At 40.8% G+C, this 23,055-nt stretch overlaps 1 protein-coding gene across 2 annotated transcripts in view; it reads left to right on the top strand.

Moving 5' to 3' along the window:
* Positions 1-23,055, top strand: part of LOC310686517 (bifunctional heparan sulfate N-deacetylase/N-sulfotransferase 4) — a 139,509-nt gene that overhangs the window by 80,883 nt on the left and 35,571 nt on the right. For both annotated transcript variants that reach the window (XM_083460255.1, XM_083460254.1), the window contains 2 exons: positions 2,200-2,385; positions 5,192-5,320. In XM_083460255.1, coding sequence (XP_083316381.1) covers positions 2,200-2,385; positions 5,192-5,320 — 315 coding nt within the window. The remainder of the gene's footprint in view (positions 1-2,199; positions 2,386-5,191; positions 5,321-23,055) is intronic.

The raw sequence follows: 23,055 nt of genomic DNA, 5'->3' as shown, positions 1-23,055 counted from the left end.
TATAGCCTTGTTTTTGTTTTGTTTTTTTCAGAAAAAGGCCACCGATTTATTACATATTAAATTTCATCTCCAGCAACTAAGAAGAGAAGGATATTAAATTTCCTTTCAATAACATGTTAGCTTCTGTCCACTTTCTTTGATTTTATCCTTCTCACTTATCAATCTAATATAGACATAGAGCTGTTTTGTTTGTTCAGTCAGTTTTGGGGAACATTTCCCTGCTCTTGTAAATTTCCTCTAGTGTGTCTTAACACTGAAAAAACCTAACAGCTACTTTAGTTGACATTTCCAAGGGTGATAATAATTAACACCTTTGCTGCTTGACAAGGGCCCTACTGATTTTTTGTCTTATGCATTTTTATTGGCATTTCAAATTAAGAAAGGAACAGTCCAGTAAATCATGTTGTCTGCTTGGCCAAATAACAGGGTGCAACAATTATTTGATCATAGGATATGGTTATACACGTTGTTGTTTTTTTTAAACACAGAACAGTAATTCTGGAACACTAATGTCAATTGGATGCCAATTAGAGCATGGGGTGTTCAGTTGGGCAAGGCAGTTAAGCCTTAAGCCCCATGCAGATGCAATTTGATAAATGAATTCTAAAGAAGCAAGTTGGACTCGGACATGATGCACCTGCCTCTGGCAAAATAGCTTGCCTTAAATTAGACATGACAATCTTGCTGCCTCGGGGCAAGCCCTGAAACAAGGTGCAGGTTATCAAACCCTGGTAGGTGCTGATGAAGCTATTCCCCAAGGCTATGGCTAGAAGGCTGGACCCTTTTCCACATCAGAACCCTGGGGGTTTAAAAATTTATTTTTAACAAGGGGAAGTGAGTCAGCAGTGAAGTTGTGAGCTCAAGAGCAGGAGCCCAGGATAAGGATCAAGAAAAGGTGAAGGAGAAGGAAAGTCATAGAAGAAAAATCCTCTACAGCGCATTGAGCTAGTTCTTGAAAGGAGCAAGAGACCAAGCTTTCAAGTTACACCAAATTCTTCCCCGGTGTTTTCAGAACAATTTGCATTGTGAGATTCATGGCTGCATAGGTCACTTCGATACCGTACATTTAACATGCTCTTATAGCAATTTTCAGTCATGTTTTTACCGTGAATAATGATGCATCAGATGTTCAGGTTGGGCTTCAATTACTCAAAACTGTCCTAGAAAAGAGAAAGACTTTTCTCCCGGTCCTTGGCCAGGGAGCAAATAACCTGCTGGCTTTCATGCCCAGAAGGGTGAAGAATGCTTCTTTCTCATGCCATCATTGATTCCCCTGCCCTCACTTAGTTGGTTAGCTAATCAGGCAATCCTCTAAAAAGTTATTTTTCTTTTCTTTTTCTTTTTTATAAATCATTTTTATTAGTTTTCCAATAAGAACATCCAATTAACAAAATCATCAAATCAGCCCAGATTGGAAGATTGGAATGAAGTCAAGAAAATCTGCGCTGGCAAATTGACAGTTGAAAATATATGTATACACAAATAAAACTATACCCAATGGATGAAAGGACTTATGATCTCTGACATGACTGAGAATCGCACAGCCAGGGAGGGGGAACTTTAAAGCATTAAGATCAGAATGTGGAAAATATGAGAACAAGAAGAAGAAGGCAGAAATGAAAATATTGGAGAGATGCTTCAGAGGTCCAGAGTATGGGAAGCCCCAAAAATTAATAATTTGGATTGTAATTTGGCTGTTTTTTTATTTTATTATATTATTTTTAATTGGATTATGATAAAAAGTTATTTTTCAATAAATATAGCCTTCTTTACCACCTGAGGCTTTTTTCTGGGTGTGGGGGCAAGCTGTAGATATTGTACTAGCAAAACTGGAGAGTGGCTTGCAAAGCACCATTGGTGAGTAATTTGATGTGACACCTGGTGCTGCTTCCTGGCTAGAGGGGCTTACAACAAAGTCTGTCAAGCAGTTGTGGATCCCCTGGTTGACCCTTCTGCCTCTGCTCAGTCCTCCTGCTATAGAACCTTCCTTATATTTGGAAACACACCGACTAGCAAATGATTGGAAAGTGATAGACAAAAATAAGTAGGGTAAGAGACAGGTGATATTTCTCCCCAAAGTGGTGCAGTTTGGAATGAATGCTTACACATCATTGACCACTGCTTCCTCTAATGATAAGCTTGTTGACATTTTATAGTATTGTCCTACAAGGAGTAGTGTTCTCTGTTTTTCGTCTCCAGGAACATGGCATTCCAACTGACATGGGCTATGCAGTGGCTCCACACCATTCTGGCGTCTACCCTGTTCATATTCAGCTTTATGAAGCCTGGAAGAAAGTCTGGGGTATTAAAGTCACCAGCACTGAAGAGTACCCTCATCTGAAACCTGCACGGTACAGGCGGGGCTTCATCCACAATGGCATCATGGTACATTGCATTTCCATTACTTCATAATCGTATCTTGGTAAAAATGACTAAAGCAATGCTATTATTCACATTGCTTGGAGTTTTAAAAGTGGTCTTTAAAAACCACCAGTGACAGAGAACTTTAAGAAGCTGCCACACTTGAATTGTACATTTTGCAATCCCAGCTGGTGGTTCAGTTCCCTTCTGTGCTTTCACTAGAAACTGGGAGGGCACTTGAAAAGAATATCCAACCTACAAATTTCTTTAATTAATAAGTGCAAAAAAATAAAATCCTTCAGTTTGCATGAATCGCTTTACAGAGGTTTGACTATAGGCAAAATTACTGATTTATTTTGCATAAAATTTTAAATGCCTCTGGATCATGCTTTGGAAAGAAAGGGAACATTCAGACAGGGAGCATGATTATACCTCAGAGCTATTCCTCCGGCTGCCCTTCTGTATAGGATAACAACATACTTTATCCATGTTGTCAACAAACTCAGATGGGCTGCATATTTCTCCTGCCAGTGTGCTGTGACAGGGTTCAAGCAACAGTCACCATTGCATAAAAGTGAAGCAATTCCCAGCCAAGGTACAGAGAGGACAGCTGCTTAAATTTTCCACTGAATGTCATGGCATGAGGTCAAAGCTGTTGGTCCTAGGTCATGTTTACCTAGATTAACTTGGCCCATCACTGAGGAAAAAAGGCTCTGGCTAGCTGGCAGCTGTACTAACCAAACTAGCAAGAAGAACAGATTGGAGAAAGGGGGGGGGGGCACAGATTAACATTATCTCCAAATGAAATGTCAAGGAACTTTTAGGCAGATGGAAATCAGAAACACTTATTACATGCCATCAGTACTATACCAGTAGGAAATATGGCTCAATATGTTTAATTAAGGGTAGTTTCTTTCTGGATGTCACTATGAAACAGGTGAATTGATTACCAACATGTATTTTGAGCCCTTTATTGGTTTCTGAAATGGAGAAAGTTGAGCCACAGAAACAAACACACTATTGCAGTTCCCATAATGCTTCTGTGGTTGAAAGTTTTGACTTAAAGAAGTGGTTTCAAACCTTTCAGCAGAAGTAAAGAGGATTACCTTTTCATGAAAAACCATTTATATCTACACTATCTGCGCTGTTTGCGGAAGCAGTTATGGCCAGAGGTTTATTTGTGTTGAAAAAGAACTACATACATTGGAAGATGGAAATACAAATAGCTACTTGTGAGGATGCTCAGGGCATCTACGTACTCTATGGTGTCACTAACACTATGTACTAACACTATGTCACTAACACCAGGGTGTACTATGTACTAACACTATGTCACTAACACCAGGGTGATTCAGACCATGCTGTAATGTACGTACTCTGAATATCAGCAAGGGGATGATGACAATATGTGGTAGTGATCACTAGCTTAGATGGCTTTGAAAGGGGATTTGGGCAAATGCATGGTTACTAACCATGTTAGCTATATGGAGACACCAAGATCAGAAGCAATGTGCCACTGAATCCTAGCTGCTTAGGACCAACAATGGAAGGTTATTGCCTTCACCTCCATAGGCATCTGGCTTGACAATGTAGGAAAATTGAATGGACTTAATGGACCATTGGTCTAATCCAGCTGGGCTCTACAGTACTTACTTACTTACTTACTTACTTACTTACTTAGGTAAAGGTAAAGGGACCTCTGACCGACTCTGGGGTTGCGCGCTCATCTCGCTCTATAGGCCGAATGAGCCGATGCTTGTCCGCAGACAGCTTCCTTTAAAAAAAATAATAATATTTATTGAAAAAATGATTTTTAAAATCACAAAAAAGAAAAAGACAAAATTACAGAAAAAAGACAAAAACAGAAATAAAAGAGAAAAAATGAAACCATCCTTTTCAAATTCTCCAGGTCATGTGACCAGCATGACTAAGCCGCTTCTGGCGAACCAGAGCAGCACACGGAAACGCTGTTTACCTTCCCGCCGGAGTGGTACCTATTTATCTACATGCACTTTGACGTGCTTTCGAACTGCTAGGTTGGCAGGAGCAGGGACCGAGCAACAGGAGCTCACCCCGTCGCTGGGATTCGAACCGCCGACCTTCTGATCGGCAAGCCCTAGGCTCTGTGGTTTAACCCACAGCACCATCCGCGTCCTACTTACTTACTTACTTACTTATTTGTTTCATAATATTTATATGCCACTTAATGGTTAAGAAAAACAACAATCCCCAAAGCCTTCTTTCCACACAAGCCCTGTACAGGTGTTAGTTGTATGAAGAGAAGAAGCATGGTGAAAGGGGTTGCAAGTTCCACACAACTACTCACCACATTTGCCCCTTTGTGTAAGTAACAAAGAGAGTTATAGGGTTTGTTTGCTTGTTTAATATACATATATGTGTTGTAGCAGGTTCCATATTAGGTGTTTCTACCTGCACAAGAGACAAAGTGGAAGATATCCTCTAAGACTGCACTTTATATAAGTATTTATAGTAAAAAAATAATTAAATGAATAATGATATACAGTTTCTGTTTAGTCCATGGCACCATTTTAGTTGATCAAAAGCTTTTACATCTATTAAACTAACTGATTAGTCAAATTAGTATTAGATCCCATGAAATTTTGTGCTTAAAGATTAGGCCCAGGATTGAAGTGAATTAATTAGGGAGAGTTTTTAATGCAATTAATACCTCCTTCCCCTCAGCTGGATCTGGCCCTTTCTTAGATCAGAAAAAATAAATCTATGACATAATAGCAAAACTTCAATTATCAGGGGATCTAGGACATGGATAAAACACACACATATAGATCTTTTTTGTCTTTATTTTCAGGTGCTCCCTCGACAGACGTGTGGACTTTTCACCCACACAATTTTCTACAAAGAATACCCTGGAGGGCCTCAAGAACTAGACAAAAGTATACGAGGAGGTGAACTGTTTCTTACCATCCTTCTCAACCCCGTATGTACTTCCTTTTGTTGTTATACAATTATAGTATAACTGATGTGGTGGTGGTGGTTTTCATTCCAAAGCACAAATAAAATCAGTTTGGTCTGAGACTAATATGAGCTTCATTATATGGAACAGCTGCATCCAGTACAATCACTGTGTCATATTAGATTTTTGAATGGTGCTATATATAAAGGATCTCAATATATGGTTGTGATTATGATATTGTAGTATTTAAATGCCACTTATTCAAAACACTTCACATGCAACATTTTGTCATAATGATCTAATTCCATTTCAGTATTATGACCCCCTTTTTACAGATACAAGGTGGGGTGGAAGAACTGAGCTAAGTCTGGCTTCCCTAATATCCTCTAGTGAGTTCATAGCACGGCATTCAAACCAAGGAATTCATGGTTTATCTTAGGGTGTGTCTACGTAGAAGTTTTGAATTCACTAGGATTGACTTCCCGGTATGTATGCATAGGATTGCATCGTCAGTTTCTATGCTACACTAATATTTCATTTGGATATGTGCCTAGTCCTGAATTTTTAATTTAATTTAATTTAATTTAAACTCCTTCTATTAACACAGCAGACACATTACAATATATTCTGCAACATTGTGTCTCCATTTCCAGTGATATTATGTCCATAAAAAATCCAAATTTGAGTATGTGTTTTCCTGCCCTGTAGAAGTGCCCACTCTTTCTTACTAGACTGAATAAAGTCCAGGTATTTAGAATTTTGTATTGTAGGAAATACACCCAAGCAGAAAGGTTAACAGGAACTAAAAGACTGGGAGAGACCTGAACATAATGGAAGTATGTTGCAGGAACCACCCACATAAAGTAACAGAATAAATCTGTATATTTCTCTATTATGGGTAGCAAAGCAAAACATAAACCAGTGTTTCCCAACAGGGGAGCCCAGGATATTCCAAGGGGGCCACAGGTGAAAATTGTGTAAATAAAGGGGCACAATATGAGGCTAGGGGCCCACAGAGAGAAGTGAAAAGTGAAGGAGGGGGGATCATTCTTTAAAATAAAAAAAATCCTGATTGGCTGGCTAACCACTTGGCCAATCACAAGTAGGTAAGGGGGTGACCCACCAGGGCCTAGTGCATTTCCGGCGGTAGAGGGCAATCACTGAGGCTCCCATTTTGACCAGTAGAGCCCATGATCCAGAACCCCCAGGTCAGGTAAGTGCAGTGGGGGGGTGGCAATGGGTAGGGCTGGGCGAGCCAGAGCTGCTTGTTGCTGCTGCCCAGTGGCAGCCTGGGTCTGACTCTGCAAGGTGCAGGGTGAAATCCACCGCAGTGCCTAGCCAAGTGGGGTTGTCTGGTGCTGCTGACTTGCATCTCGTAAATAACAAAGTGTCTACTCAGAAGAAAGCCGCACTGAGTTCAGTGGGCCTTACTTCCAGGTAATGGTCTGTGGGGCTATGGTGTTTTATCTAGGCAGCCAGGGCTCCTCTGGATGACAAGACCATTTTGCACCAGGTCAGTGAGGACCACCTGCTTTTTAAAATTCTCCTATATATACAGAACTCCCCGTGAGCCTTTTGGACTTCATCTGTAGGTTTCCCAGTCAAATAAGTGCTGTTTACTTTTTATAATACATGGAAGATATATATGTTTACTTTTTATAATACGTGGAAGAGCCAGCGTGGTGTAGTGGTTAAGAGCGGTGGACTCATAATCTGGGGAACCGGGTTTGATTCTCCGCTCCTCCACATGCAGCTGCTGGGTGATGTTGGGCTAGTCACACTTCTCTGAAGTCTCTCAGCCCCACTCACCTCACAGAGTGTTTGTTGTGGGGGAGGAAGGGAAAGGAGATTGTTAGCCGCTTTGAGACTCCTTAAAGGGAGTGAAAGGCGGGATATCAAGTCCAAACTAAAAGATGGATCTCCCTCGGGAGGTTCTGGACTCTCCTTCCTTGGAGGCTTCTAAGGAGAGGTTAGATGGCCATCTTACATGGATGCTTTAGATGAGTTTTCTACATTGCAGGGGGTTGCGCTAGAAAGATGACCCTTGGTGTCTTTTCCAGCTCCATGATTCTGTTTTCCTGTTTCAGAAATATTTCATTCTGTTCCTATCATTTTATGCAGTTGTATTTTGTATAAATTATAAAAATTATAAATAAAACATCTTCTATTTCAAAGAAAATATTTAAATAGCTACCTTCCTACAGGTAGGACAGGGGAGGGTACATAAGTATAGCCAGGATTTTTGTTACGGAGCAGGCTTTTGTTGGGGGGGCAGAAACTCAAATATGTATTGATTTGTATTGATTTTTACTTATGGGAGTCAGCTGCCCCCCTTGGCTACACCCATGGGGGGGCATAGGAAGGAAACAAGGTTGAAAGGGAGCCACAGTTGGGAAAAGGTTGGGAAACACTGACATAAACAAATCTAATGTATTGGAGCCTGGTTTCAGGTTATCATGTTATATAGGAGAATAGCATTCCTGCCATGAGCAGGGATGAATTTGTTTCACCACCACCCCTTACCTGAAGGAGAGTCTGAAAGGAATTTCCACAAGGGGAAGGGGTAAGGTCACCTGACATAAAGTGACCAATCACAGGAAAGCGAACCTGGCCCATTTAGGGCTGCTTTGATTCCTCTCGTCCTCTCTTTTACTTATGTTCAGAGGTAGGTTGAGCAATGATAGATAGAAAACAGCAAGAGCTATAGGCAACATCAAGCCAATAATTTTCCCAGATTTCCCCCTCAGCAGCTACCCTCACATTAATATATTATTCACACAGCTTCTCTCACAAGGAGCACAATAAGTTAATAAAGGCTCACTTCAGAATAGCCTTGAGACAAGTGCCAATTAAGAGATAATTAACTTGAGTTAAAAGGTTGCATGATTGTCCCACCAACGATTTACCAAACAAGCTTAATATGAATAGCTGCAAGCTTGTTTGTTTGTTTGCAAATTCCTTCAAAATCCCACTAAAAAAAAGCCGTTCTTGGCAACATGTCGCCATGTGCAAAATGCCACTCCCTTTATATACTTCCTGGTACAGAATTTTTTCAAACTTTGTAATACAGCACTTTAAAAAAATATATGATATCCATGACTTCTTTATTCAATTTTTATTTTCTAACCCGTGTACACTTTTGATTGCCTCGGGTGGTTCTTCTGGATGAGCCCCTTTCAAACTGGTAAGGCACACCATTAGCTGGAACAAAAGGCTTAAAGCAGATGAACCTTTAATTAACTCTTTAAGCAATGAACATTGGCAATACATTACCACCACCAACCTTCTAACAGCTCTTTGTTGTTGTTGTTTAGTCGTGTCCGACTCTTTGTGACCCCATGGACCAGAGCACGCCAGGCACTCCTGTCTTCCACTGCTTTCTGCAGTTTGGTCAAACTCATGTTGGTAGCTTCGAGAACACTGTCCAACCATCTCATCCTATGTCGTCCCCTTCTCCTTGTGCCCTCAATCTTTCCCAACATCAGGGTCTTTTCCAGGGAGTCTTCATGAGGTGGCCAAAGTATTGGAGTCTCAGCTTCAGGATCTGTCCTTCCAGTGAGCACTCAGGGCTGATTTCCTTAAGAATGGATAGGTTTGATCTTCTTGCAGTCCATGGGACTCTCAAGAGTCTCCTCCAGCACCATAATTCAAAAGCATCAATTCTTTGACGATCGGCCTTCTTTATGGTCCAGCTCTCACTTCCATACATCACTACTGGGAAGACCATAGCTTTAACTATTCGGACCTTTGTTGGCAAGGTGATGTATTTGCTTTTTAAGATGCTGTTTACAATTTGAGGGCTTTATTAGGGTGGTTGTAGACAGCCCTCTGTTTGAAAAACTGCACAGTTAAAGTTACCGTATTTTTCGCCCTACAAGACGCACCGTCCCATAAGGCGCACCTAGGTTTTTTTGGGGGGGGAATAAAGGGGGGAAATTATTTTTCCCCCCAGGCATGGAGCTGGGGCGGGGGAAGCCCAGGTTTCCCCTGACCCCAGCCCCCAGAACAGGCAACTCTCCGCAAGCAGTGGGAGCCCAGCGTCGGGCTCCCGCGCCTTGCGGAGAGGTGCGCAAAGTCTGGGCGCGCTGAGCTCAGCGCGCCCCGCCTTTGGCATGCAGGCAACTCTCCGCAAGCAGCGGGAGCCCGGCGCAGGGCTCCCGTGCCTTGCGGAGAGGTGCGCGAAGCCTGGAGAGCAAGAGGGGTCGGTGCGCACTGACCCCTCTCACTCTCCAGGCTTCAGCGAAAGCCTGCATTCGCCCCATAGGATGCACACACATTTCCCCTTCATTTTTGGAGGGGGAAAAGTGTGTCCTATGGGGTGAAAAATATGGTAGGTTTAAAGATAAAAGAGCCACAGGAAGGGAGATCAGGGATCTCGATGTTGCCCATCAACAGTTATCACCTGGACCACACTGAGGAAGCACACAGGTCCAGGTGTTAATTGTTGTGATGCATTTTCTATTTTTTGGTGATCCATAGGCAGCTACCCTAAGCTTTACTCCCTGACCCAGTGATCTAAAGGCCTTTTTCTGCAGTTGGTTCTCTGTAGGAGATAGATTACCTCATGCTGGTCACAAGCTTGCCTCTTCTTTCAATCTTCACTATTTTTGCAAGCTGTATGTTCTTCTGCATGACATAAATATCGCATGTTTCTTAATTTTCACTGCTTAGTTGATTTGTTCTTTGAAAGTACAGTCAACTTACTCTGAAAGTATATGAATATGGTAACCACACTTCCATGTTTATATGTTATCACAGTCGCTCATTCCTTTGTACTTAGAATGTATCATGATTTTATGACAACTGACTTACAAAGAAATGCCCCATTTATCAAAAATATAGGGCACTGAGCAGTAGTGATATTATAATTCTTGTTTGCCAATTTATCAATTTATCATCTGATCCTGAGGCTTGTCAATGAACTTGCTATTTCTTCACTCCATTTACATGCCTTCTTAACATACCATCAATTATCAGTCAAGCTGAGTCAGTAATTCACTTTCACCATCCACCAGATCTTTGGAGTTTCAAGATTCCATTCATTCTAGCACAGTTAGGACCTGATGTTTGTGATACCTTAAAATAATGTGCAGACATCCAAATCCCACTTGCACAAATGGGACTTACACTTTCTCTCCCTGTGCACCCAAAACCTTGGGAAGTCTTGGGAAACCTCTTGAATAGACTGGGAGGTTGTGGAGCTGCAATGAGGTGGACAGAAAAGATTATTCCATTGTGTCCATTGGCATAACATCGGATCTCACCTATCCTAGCCCCATTAAATACCACACTAATTTAAGACCTCCAACAAGAGTTGCCCATGCGTATATCTGTTACTTGATTTAAAGGTTATGAATAAACTGAGCTCTTGATGAGTATTTTTCTAGGCCCAGACTTTTTAAACTTCTTGTGCTAGCTGTTTCTGTTCTTCACACAGTTACATAAGTAGATGTATTTCTGTCCTGTTCTTTTTCTGGACTGTTTCCGGTGCACTTAGGGAGTTGGTCTTATGTCCCTCAAAATATCCCAATTTCCAGTTGTCCAGAATAATTTTATTTTAAAGTGCAAGAAATTCTATTGGGATAGACAAAATTTTAGCTTTAAAAAAGTAGGTCATCATTTAAGTATGTGTTGTGGAGTCTAGTTTTAGACACCTATATATTAAAATGATGGTGTCTGGACTTCAGGAATAAAGCATGGTTTGACTTCAAAGAGATTTAGAGTAGATTCAGATATTTGGAGCACTTTTATTGAATATATGTTAAGTATAAGAGTACCTATACCTCAGTGTAAAGAGAACTGCTCTTTCTGAACTCTGCTTTTATTATTTAGAAGACATTTCTGTCTCCAAACTTGCTTATCACTGTCTCTACACTATGATTAGAAAATGTTCATTCCTTGACCAAGCCTTTGCTTCACTCTAATCCTTTCCAATGTACCTTCACTTCCTGCTTAAGCTTCTTATGATTTCCCCTGAACTACAGCTTGCTGAAGTTTCTGAAGTTCTGAATTCTGAAACTAGATTTCTGACTTATTTGTTGTAATAGCACGCTGAAGCCCTTGATTGATTCACCATTTCAAGCATGCCATCACAAAAAAATTCAAACAGCTTGCTCTTAAAATGGCAAGTTTCTTTTTCTTTTTGCTAATACCCTGCATTTCCTCCAAGGAGCTTACAACAAGAGTTTCTCATTTAGGCACTGGCCAAGGTGCTGAAGCTTGTATCCTATGCTTTCAGACCATCTCTGCAGTCTCACCATGTTTCTCCTTGAGAAAGCTTTCACAAAGGGGAAGAGAGACTGTGGCCCACTTGAATCCCCAAAGGAAATTGCTGGCATTGAGAAAAACTTTGCAGAGCAATGTTCACAGCAGCATGCCATAATATATCTTGAGTAAATTTACCCAAGAGGAGGCCTTGAAGAAGTCAAAGCATTTTAACATGAAATCTAGTAGACAATGATCCCTGTGATGCCTGTTTTCTTAACTGTTCTGTCCTGTTGATTGGAACGTTCATGTTCTGCATGAAATGTCATACTTTCCAGCCATTCTCCACAAAATCATCTCTAGCCCATCTGCCCCATTCTTTAGGGGTCTTTTTATGATCTTCAATTTGAAAAGACTAGTCATTAACATTGCACTGTTCCAAATAACAGTCTTTGTGTGAACAAGGAACTTTTTATGACATTACTTTTGATGCCATCTTTTAAAACAGGAAATGTGGTATCTTATGAATGTTGCTGGACTCTCATGAGGCATAGCCAGCAAAGGGCCAGAGTTTGTGATGGTTGTTGTGTACACAAAAAAAGTGGAGGTTACCATGTTGAATACAGCTGCTTTCGAGACACTTTGATATTTTATTATGTTTTTATATGTGCTGGAAGCAGCCCAGAGTGGCTGGGAAAACCCAGCCAGATATGTGGGGTGTAAATGACCTCTAACCCTGTAGAGCAGATTTAGGAGGCACATGGGGGCATGCAGTGAGAGGAGAAGGGGAGGGAAGTTCTTTGTGCAGCCAAGAGTGCTTTCGCTAACTAGTGGCTAGAGAGTTGGATACTGCCCTAAGACTTTAACAAGTGCTAAAATACAATTAGGGTTGGAGCTTTTTGTACATCAGGCAAAGGAATTCCAAAGGGCAGGTTATTGCAATATCATGAATTAGCAACAGGACAGCCAGGAGGGCCTGATCTGTAAAACCTAACCTCAATTTGCAGGTAGATTTGAGCTATTAATTGAGGTATGTTGGAATCATTAATGCTGGGTAATTGACAAAATGAATTCTTAGCAACACATCCCTGTACTGCACATCTCTCTCCTAAAACCAGGGTGTATTTTCCCTGAGAGCCCTCACCGACTCATCAACATAACCTCCTGCCATTATTGTATTTTCTAACTGTACACACTCTGCGAGGGAAATAGAAAATAAATTCAGCTGAGTGGGTTAGACAGCCAAAGCAGCCAAGGAAATTAGATTTAATATCCTGATTAGGACAAAATAGCTGAGTATTTGGCTGCAGGTTTATAATTTAAGATTGAATTGCAGTGTCAGCAGCATTTACCATTCAATTGGAGAGGGATGTATATGCTAGTATATCTCCCCAGCAGTCTAGAAGGCATTCAGCTTGGAGGACAGCAGTATGGTCATTGTATCATTAACATTTCACTGAGAGAGATATTGAATAATGCTATAGTTATCCAGAGGAATAACAATAGGTAATGTATTCAATAAATAATAGTGCATTAAGGGGAGGGGGGAGAAGCAGGGAAATCTAGAGTTGCATGTACAGATGATAGCATGCATTATTCCTGAAGGACAGCATTTATGTAGATAATTTAACTGTCTGAATTACACTTGGCATGAATAGAGACCCACAGAGCAATATATCATGAGACATTGTCAAAGCTAAATTCCATTATCTGTCACTGGAGGATAGCATGTTCCGCAGTTACGAAAGTATTGATCCAATAGATTTCTTTACAAAGCGCACGCAAATGCAACAGGTCACTGGGCAATTATCTTCAGGCTAAGACGCTGACTGAGCTTGGGACGGCACCCAGTGGAGTTTTAAAAGTTGTGGTTCTGTTCAATGAACAGGCATACCTTTTGCATTCGCTCTGCGGCATGCGCTGGAAAATTACTGGGTTGGATGATTTAGAATACAGGTTTTCAAAGCCTCAAGTAATGTCTTGATTTATAGTTGTGTCTTAAGAAAATTTTGAAGAATCAGCAGGGCAAAGTATAAAGGGGGACCAAGTGAATTATCTCGACTTCCAAAACGGCTATTACAACCAGTTAAACTCTGCATGACATCTCCCAAATGGAGTGTAAATAAAAATGCTGCCTACGTGAAAATAACTCTTGGTTTCAAATTCCATTATCTAATAGAAATTTTGTATTTCACTGGATTTCCCAGGTCTGTTCTCTCTGTTGCCCCCAGTTTGGTTAAGCCTTTGGCAATTTAGCCCATTTAGGCCAACTCTGATTCATAAGTCTGTTCAAGTAGCAGTTCTGGCTGAAAAAATGGTAAATACAAAATGTCTGTTTACCATATGGTATTTTGCTACTGTATGTGCAGAAACAGTTGGTCAACTGACTGAAATGCTTCTCTAACCCAGTCTGGTTGTTTTAATATTATATCTTGTGCAAATTCAAAATTATGTTTCCCAATGGTGGCTTTGAGATGGCTGAGCAATTTTTATGCTGAACCAGAATTTTTAAAACCTTATTATGCAGTATAATGAGAAGAAAATCATTAACATTTGTATAACCATCACTTTTTGAAATACCAGATAAGTACTAGAGTTTTATGTATATCTGATGACTGCGTAATATTCACAGACAAATGCAGCAATATTGTTCAAGTTCCTGGCACTGATCTCTTACATGTGTATCTATGGAATCGAATGCCTTGGATGTTTGTGTTTTTTTTTAAAAAAACAGCAGCTTCAGGCTGTTTGCATTAAGGCCTTATCAAAATGCAGAACGGCAGCAAACTGCAAGGTTTAATCAGATTATTATGATAGGTATTATTTTCCTAACAACAGGCAATTATATCATTATTATGACACATGAAACATTTCTGTCACCCAAATACTGCACCAGATGGAATTTTGCATCTAACACATATTTAAAAAGAGGGGACTTAACAGCAAGTAAGAACCTTAACAAAATCTGTACACCATGTATAAATAAATGTATTTGGGGGGAAAGAACAGCTAGCACATTTACCTAATTGTAACATTAAATCTACAGCCTTATAGCTGATCCTCAAAGCTCAATTGGTTTAAAACTTGTTGGTTAAACCCTGGTTGCTGACCTACATGTAGTGTCTCCCTTCCAGAAGACAAAACCAAGGCAATAACAGGTGCAAACAAACCAGACAGGACAACATTCTGGGATTTAAAATTGGCCACACTGCCCCCAAATAGTGACACAAATGACTGGAACAGACATTTTGCAATGTCCATCATATTGGCATCTGTCTCATCAGTTCTCTCCAAACTTTAGCAAAGTTACATTTCAGCAAACTTATTTAACAAAGGCCACTTGGCCACACACACATATCATTTTGCCCAGGGCTGCTTAGTGAGCAACATTTCTGTTTCCCTTTCCTCACCAACCCTAGAAACTATTTCAGTTTCAATTTTGGCACTTTCCTTCCAGTGCTTTTCCCCCCTAGAAAAATAGATTCCAGTACTTACCATGTTAGGGATGCGGGTGGCACTGTGGGTTAAACCACAGAGCCTAGGACTTGCCAATCAGAAGGTCAGTGGTTCGAATCCCCACGATGGGGTGAGCTCCTGTTGCTCGGTCCCAGCTCCTGCCAACCTAGCAGTTTGAAAGCATGTCAAAGTACGAGTAGATAAATAGGTACCGCTCTGGCGGGAAGGTCAACGGTGTTTCCGTGCGCTGCTCTGGTTCACCAGAAGTGGCTTAGTCATGCTGGCCACATGACCTGGAAGCTGTACGCCGGCTCCCCCGGCCAATAAAACGAGATGAGCGCTGCAACCCCAGAGTCGGTCATGACTGGATCTAATGGTCAGGGGTCCCTTTACCTTTACTCATCATGTTACAACTTGTTACAGTAAGTGCTACACTTTTTAACAACAAAAAAGAGGTGCCGGTACTAAGTACCCTTGGGTATCCTCTGAAAAAAAGGACTGTTTCTTTCCCCCTTGTCTTAACAGTACATGAAGATATTCTGGCAACAATTCAATCAAGGGTGCCATCAGGCAGCAGGACTTGGGGGCTGACGTCCCAGATATTACTCAGGAGGAGGGACCTGACAAGTAGGAAGTTTGGCTTTCTGTATTTTGAAGTTAGTGAACTGCTGCACCTTATTTTCTAAAGAGTTGGATCTCTAGGAGACCATTAAGTCCTGATGAAGCCTAAAACTACCCAACTGGAGCACAGATGTGATAGTGTCAATTGCTGCAGCTTTAGAGACACATCAGAGGTGATGATCATATCCATTTTCATGTATTAATTATCCCAATGTTTTCTGTGTATTCCACTTCCCATGTATTCTGTCATCTGTCCTCCTTAGTATTTTAATTTCCTGCCATTTTTCGTTTCAGGCGTAAAATCACTTGCATCTCTTTCCCCTTCCTTTATATCCCCCTTATCTGTTCTCTTGCAAACTTGAACATTATTGTGGCTCATAGCTTTCGGAGCAGGAACATCAATTTTCACCACCCAGTGCAATTTCAGGGCTACTCACGGCATCAGAAACATCCCAGTTGGAATAAAGTACTGCTTTAGTATGCATTGGAACATACAACTTTTGTAACAATAACCACACAAGAATTTATTCCCATGTTGTTTTGAATATTTAACTTTGGTATCATTCAGGATTAGCCCGTCTCGGAGACTTAACAACCCTTTATTATTTGCCCATTCTCAGTATGACAATACAACAGTTGCATGACCTTGAAATGCGGAGCAAAAAGAAACAGATTGATATAATTAACATTCTCTTTGAAGACTGCATTAAAAAGTCAAAATATTCATTTTGTGATTAAACATTTACTTTGTAAAGATATCCAGTCGGGATTATGGGACTAATGATGATGTTTGATAATAATATTTGTTGGTAATAGAATTCAATTTACAACGTCTGTCTTTTTCATTTATCATGAAGTAATTCTAGACAGATATAAATGATAGCTAGATGATAGATATAGATAGATGATAGATAGATAGAAAGATAGATAGATAGATAGATAGATAGATGATAGATAGATACGTATATAACTTATTCTACTAGCTGCATGCATGTAGAGTAGCCTTCCCCAACCTGGTGCCCTCTATGTGTGTGTGTTTTTAATAAAAGAGATAAAATTCCCATCAATCTTAGCCAGCACACCCAGTTTGGCAGGAGTTGATGGATGTAGCTGTCTGAAACATCTAGAGGGCACCAGGTTGAGGAAGGCTGATGCATGCCCATTCATAAAATTGTGAAAGTACCAGTCCTCTATTTGGAAGGGGAGTTAATTCTGTCTCACTATGCGCTGAATTGTTGATTGACCCTGCTGGCATTATGTGTCCTGGATATAAGCCATCTATATTGAAAACAATGTATTTAGGATTGAGATGTGAGGCTTGACATCTTCTATGCAGTTATGAGCAAGTCGATTCCTCATTTCCCTCCCCCTCAAAAAAAAAATTGCTCAACTTTTAAAAACAATTCCCCAAAATGATTTTCTATGTTGGTAATTCATTACAATAAAGATTCAAATACAATAAAATAGAACCATTTCGATGACAACTAAACTAGAGCCTATAAATCATCCTTTTTATGCACCAGATATTTACTTGACATAATAACTGTTAGCAGGCAAACTACTTAATTCAGTCATGCTGACAGTTAAGACATTTACTTCAGGATTTTTTTCCTAGTGTTTAAGTGTTGTAATTTTACCAGCTATTAAAACTAACAAAATTCAGAGTTTGATTCAAAACCATTCCAAAGAAATACAAAAGCCTATTTCTATAAAAATTAGAAGGAAGTTGCCAAGACTTTTGCCCCAAATATTCCAAGTTTCGTGCATCAAAGATGAAAGAAAAAGAACAACACTTGGTCTTAATAGGAATTATGCATGGGCCACTTGACACAGAATTGCAGACTACTAGTTCCACAGAGACTATACAAGGACAATTTTTATATATATATATATATATATATATATATATATATATATATATATGCAGGTTTTGGTGTCCTCGGGTGTCTTCCCGTGTAAAAGTTGGGGTGTCTAGGCGACGTTTCGACGAGGTCTCACTCGTCATCTTCAGGCTGGTGCTTTCGGCTTCTTGTTACTGGAACAGAGCGGGATCTCAGTGTTTGAGTTCCTATAAATACTGTAGAGGGGTGTGGTGTATTGCCTCAAAAGTTCTGGGCAGAGGGGAAGTTCCCAGGCTAGTGTTCTTTTCTTCTTTTGTTCCTTAATTACTTGAGGGATATCTTGAGTGATTTCTTGAGTGATATTCTGAGTACCACTTAGGTGGGTCATTAGGTGTGGATTAGTTGCTAAAGCCTGCGTGTCTTGACCTCTTGAATTTGTGAAGAGTTTTTCTGGGAAGATGGCTGTACTGCACTTAGTTGTGCTTTGGCTTGGCTTCGTGTATAGGGGCGAGCTGTGGTTTTGTGCCCTGTGCCAGCCAGATCTGTGTAGGGATTGCAGGGGGGTGCAGCATCCGGAGTTGCCACTATGGTTTGGTTACTGGATGGTGTCTGTAATTTATCTGTGGAGAGGGTCTGGGTTTGGGTCTGGTGTGGTTGATTGGTGGTGGCGTTCTGTGTGCCTCTGGATCTGGTGTCGGTTTTTGTGGGGAGGGCTAATTTCCAGATGTCTGGCAGGCGGGACGTGTCGTCACGCTTGTTCATGTTGTGAGGGTGTTTCTCTATCTCGATGGCTTCCATGATTATTCTCTTGTGGTGATGTTCCATGTTAAAGAGCCGTCTGGAGAGCTGAAACTGAGACCTCACATAAGACAGACACACACACCAACAAACTCCACAAACTAGAGAGACGCCAGAAGCCCAGCCACCCTCCACAACAACCCATGAAACAAACAGTACATAACATATCAGACAGGATCCTCACCTCAACTGAAACCAAAGTACTCTCCAAAGGTTTCAACTTTGCAGTTACCCCGAGACGCATCCCCACGGAAAACATCATATGCGGAGTCGAAGCTAGCCTAACCAAAATCAACCCAGATGAAGCCAATAAAATCAGACTTGAAGTCACCAACATCCTCTGCTCCAGCAAACCACCCAGAAGCAATTTACACAAAGAAGAACAGAAAGCACTCACCAACCTGAGGAAAGACAACAACATAATCATTCTCCCAGCAGACAAAGGTAATGCCACTGTTGTGATGAACACATCGGACTACCAAGCAAAACTATCAAATCTACTCCAAGACCCTACCTACCAACCTATAAAAACAGATCCCACCACCTATCTGGAAAAAACCACCAAATCCAAAATAAAAGCCTCTCCTATTAGTGAAGAAATCCAGCTAAGAATCATCCCCAGAGAAAAATCATCCAGATGCCCCAAACTCTACGGCCTCCCCAAGATACACAAAGAAGGAACACCACTCAGACCAATAGTCAGCTCCATAGGCTCACCTCTACAAAATCTCGCTAAATTTCTCGCTAAGCAACTTCAGCCCTATGCAGAATCCATCTCTTCACACGTTACAAACTCCTTCCAGTTCATAGAAACAATAAAGAAGCAAAACCTACATCCCGATGACCTACTTGTGAGCTTCGATGTTGTATCTCTCTTCACACAAGTGCCCATTAATGAAGCCTTGACAGCCATTCAAAACAAATACAATCCCCCCGAATACATCCTGGACCTGACCAACCACTGCCTAACCAACACGTACTTCATCCACAATGGACAAAGATACAAACAGATAGAAGGAGCACCTATGGGATCACCCCTCTCACCGGTCATCGCAAATCTGTACATGGAACACTTTGAAACCAATGCTTTAGACAAGTCAGAACACAAACCCAAACTTTGGCTCAGATATGTTGACGACACCTTTGTAATTTGGCCACACGGGAAAGAAAAACTAGATAGCTTCCTCACACATCTCAACAGCCTACACCCCAAAATACAATTCACTATGGAAATAGAAGCCAACAACCAGCTTCCTTCCTTGACGTCCTAATCTACAAAAAACCTGATGGCTCCCTAGGACACACTATCTACCGGAAAAAAACACACACCAACCGCTACTTACATGCTCAATCACACCACCACCCTGCACAAATAAACTCCGTAGCCAAGACCCTCATCTCCAGAACCAAACGCCTGGCTGACAAAGACCACTTGACAACTGAGCTACAGAATCTCTCAAATGTGTTAATCGCCAATGGATACCAGCAAAACAGGGTTAAGAAGCTAATCCAAAAAGAAACACCCCCCAAAAACCAAGACACGGAAGAAAACAATGGCATGGCCCTCCTTCCTTATATCAAGGGCACTACAGATAAAATTAGCAAAATCCTCCATAAACACAATATCAAAACAGCCTTTTGCACCAACCAAAAAATAGCCAATATCCTCAGAAACCCCAAAGATAAAATCCAGTTGGAAAACCAAGGGGTCTATGAAATACCCTGCAAAGTCTGCCCAGCCACGTACATTGGACAAACAAACAGACGAATAAATGCACGTATCGCAGAACACAAGAATGCCGTCAAAAAAGAAGAAAAATCTTCCTCTCTTTTCCAACACATGAAAGAAACAGGACACGAAATTAATTTTGCAGATTCCAAATTGCTCTTTAACATGGAACATCACCACAAGAGAATAATCATGGAAGCCATCGAGATAGAGAAACACCCTCACAACATGAACAAGCGTGACGACACGTCCCGCCTGCCAGACATCTGGAAATTAGCCCTCCCCACAAAAACCGACACCAGATCCAGAGGCACACAGAACGCCACCACCAATCAACCACACCAGACCCAAACCCAGACCCTCTCCACAGATAAATTACAGACACCATCCAGTAACCAAACCATAGTGGCAACTCCGGATGCTGCACCCCCCTGCAATCCCTACACAGATCTGGCTGGCACAGGGCACAAAACCACAGCTCGCCCCTATACACGAAGCCAAGCCAAAGCACAACTAAGTGCAGTACAGCCATCTTCCCAGAAAAACTCTTCACAAATTCAAGAGGTCAAGACACGCAGGCTTTAGCAACTAATCCACACCTAATGACCCACCTAAGTGGTACTCAGAATATCACTCAAGAAATCACTCAAGATATCCCTCAAGTAATTAAGGAACAAAAGAAGAAAAGAACACTAGCCTGGGAACTTCCCCTCTGCCCAGAACTTTTGAGGCAATACACCACACCCCTCTACAGTATTTATAGGAACTCAAACACTGAGATCCCGCTCTGTTCCAGTAACAAGAAGCCGAAAGCACCAGCCTGAAGATGACGAGTGAGACCTCGTCGAAACGTCGCCTAGACACCCCAACTTTTACACGGGAAGACACCCGAGGACACCAAAACCTGCATTCCTGTACCCGTGAAAATCTACGAAAACAAATATATATATATATATATATATTCGGTACACCAAATGAATTGCCCTGCACTCCTTGACCGGTACTCTTCATTCAGTCAAGCAAAGAAGTGTTCTGGCATATTTAAAGCATCCCCTGAGATGGGGCTATATATCACATGTGCTCAGTGTCCACAAGGTCTCACACTCTCTGTTTTCCAGTTCATCTCCTTTACTCCCTTGCTCCACAGACTATAAAGAACTGGCTCATAAATGTTTAACAGAGAAGATAAGCTAATAAATACACCTCTAAATATTATCTCCTATGCAACTAAGGCAGGAGGGTTATTTGTCTAAAATAATCCTTTAAGCCCATCAAGGCTAGCTTCTTAATAAACCAGAAAAATTAATCAGAGGAAGTATTTTATACCATATAGCTGCCAAAAAGCAAAGTGACTCCATTCCTTTTTAGAAACACACACACACACAAACACACATTTCACATACATACACAATATTTGCAGCCTGCAGTTATTATGATCAATCTGTGGCTAATTTTAAATTTTGTGTACACTTAATCTAAACCCATGTAAGATATATGCAAAACTGCAGTTACTAATTTACTCATGTAGCATTTAACTATTTTCAATACTCTTCCTGCCTCTCCCCTCCAGTACAATATTATGCATGCCTACTCAGACGTCCTAGGCTGCTTTTACATGGCAGTTTATAATGCTTCTGTTAATATTGTACATATGGAAGCAATAGGATGAATAAAACTCTTATTGAAATACAAATTGTCCAGTCCAGAAATATGGTTCCAAAGTTTACTAAAAGGACTGGTCTGGAAACAGACACTCTAAACCAGGCATCCCCAAACCCGGCCCTCCAGATGTTTTGGGACTACAATTCCCATCATCCCTGACCACTGGTCCTGTTAGCTAGGGATGATGGGAGTTGTAGTCCCCAAACATCTGGAGGGCCAAGTTTGGGGATGCCTGCTCTAAACAACAATTTTACATACAAATATTTGCATAATATCATGTGTCTGTCCAAGTACTGGTACAGCCTTTTAAAAATGTGAAATTACTTTGCCCAGAGCTGAAAACAGCTTCAGAGACCAAGTCACACAAAATGGAAATTTGCAACTGAATACCTTTCTCGTGTGATCTAAAGTTAAACACCGCATGATGGAGTAGCAGAGATACATTCTACGTTAATTATCAACTCCTTCCTACAGTGGAAGTTTCCATCCTATGCATTTAGCAGTACACACATAGTTATTTTCCATTTAAATGTACAATTAAGCAATTATACTTAACAGTTTATTCTACTTCCCCAATATTTCTCTCACTGTTAATTTCCACATTTAAGTTGAGCTTTCACACATGGTAAAAGCCACTTCCAGAAATCTTGGGGAATACAATGGAAGTGTAGCAACTCATTTCCATGTTAATTGCTTCCAGAATAAACTAACCCAGAAAAATTGTGAGAGTAAAGTGACAAAAGTTGGGATGGTATACCAACATGTAGTTCTTTCCTGCCATTTTCAAGGGTGAATCCTGTATGGAAAGGGTGGGGGAATAGCAGTGTTGTCCAATGCTGTTCACTGTTGTGTTTCCCCACATTCATTCCTGTGAATCAAATTTGGCATGGCATGCCGGTATATCAGTCAAAAAGCAACCATTCCATAATGCAACAGCTACTGCAGTGTGAAAGGAGCATTAGGAAACAAAACAGAAGCCCTAGCATTAAAATCAGGAAAAGTAACACAATACTTACCCCGTCAGAATACACCCCTGCTGTGTTCAACAGGACATATTCTCTATAAAATGTACATTGGATTTATTTTACAGTATGACCCAACCCTCTTTGAGTGTTTAGGAAAAGTGGTCTAATTTATGTTATTATTTTTTGAAAAATAATACACATACACATAATTTGTGTATGATTGCTAGTCTGAGGCTAGCTGAATTAATGATCCAAGTGTAAGGCAGTCTCAATATGGTCCCTTACCATAATGGAAATGTTATAAAAATCATATATCAGCTTTTGGTACAAAGACTGCTGAACATGTGAAGGCAATTGCCAGACATGCAAGAACAGCTATGAAAAATAAAAGTCTTGCACATATTTACTAAGTACTTCAGAATTTTGGAGCTCTGTATATATATAGCACAGCAAATTGTTCAGCATAGAATGAGAGTAAGAGAA

The sequence above is a fragment of the Podarcis liolepis genome (assembly GCF_965112155.1).
Source record: "Podarcis liolepis genome assembly, chromosome: 9".
NCBI lineage: Eukaryota > Metazoa > Chordata > Lepidosauria > Squamata > Lacertidae > Podarcis > Podarcis liolepis.
The sequence above is the reverse complement of the archived record's forward strand: the minus strand, read 5'-3'. Positions and strand labels throughout refer to the sequence as shown.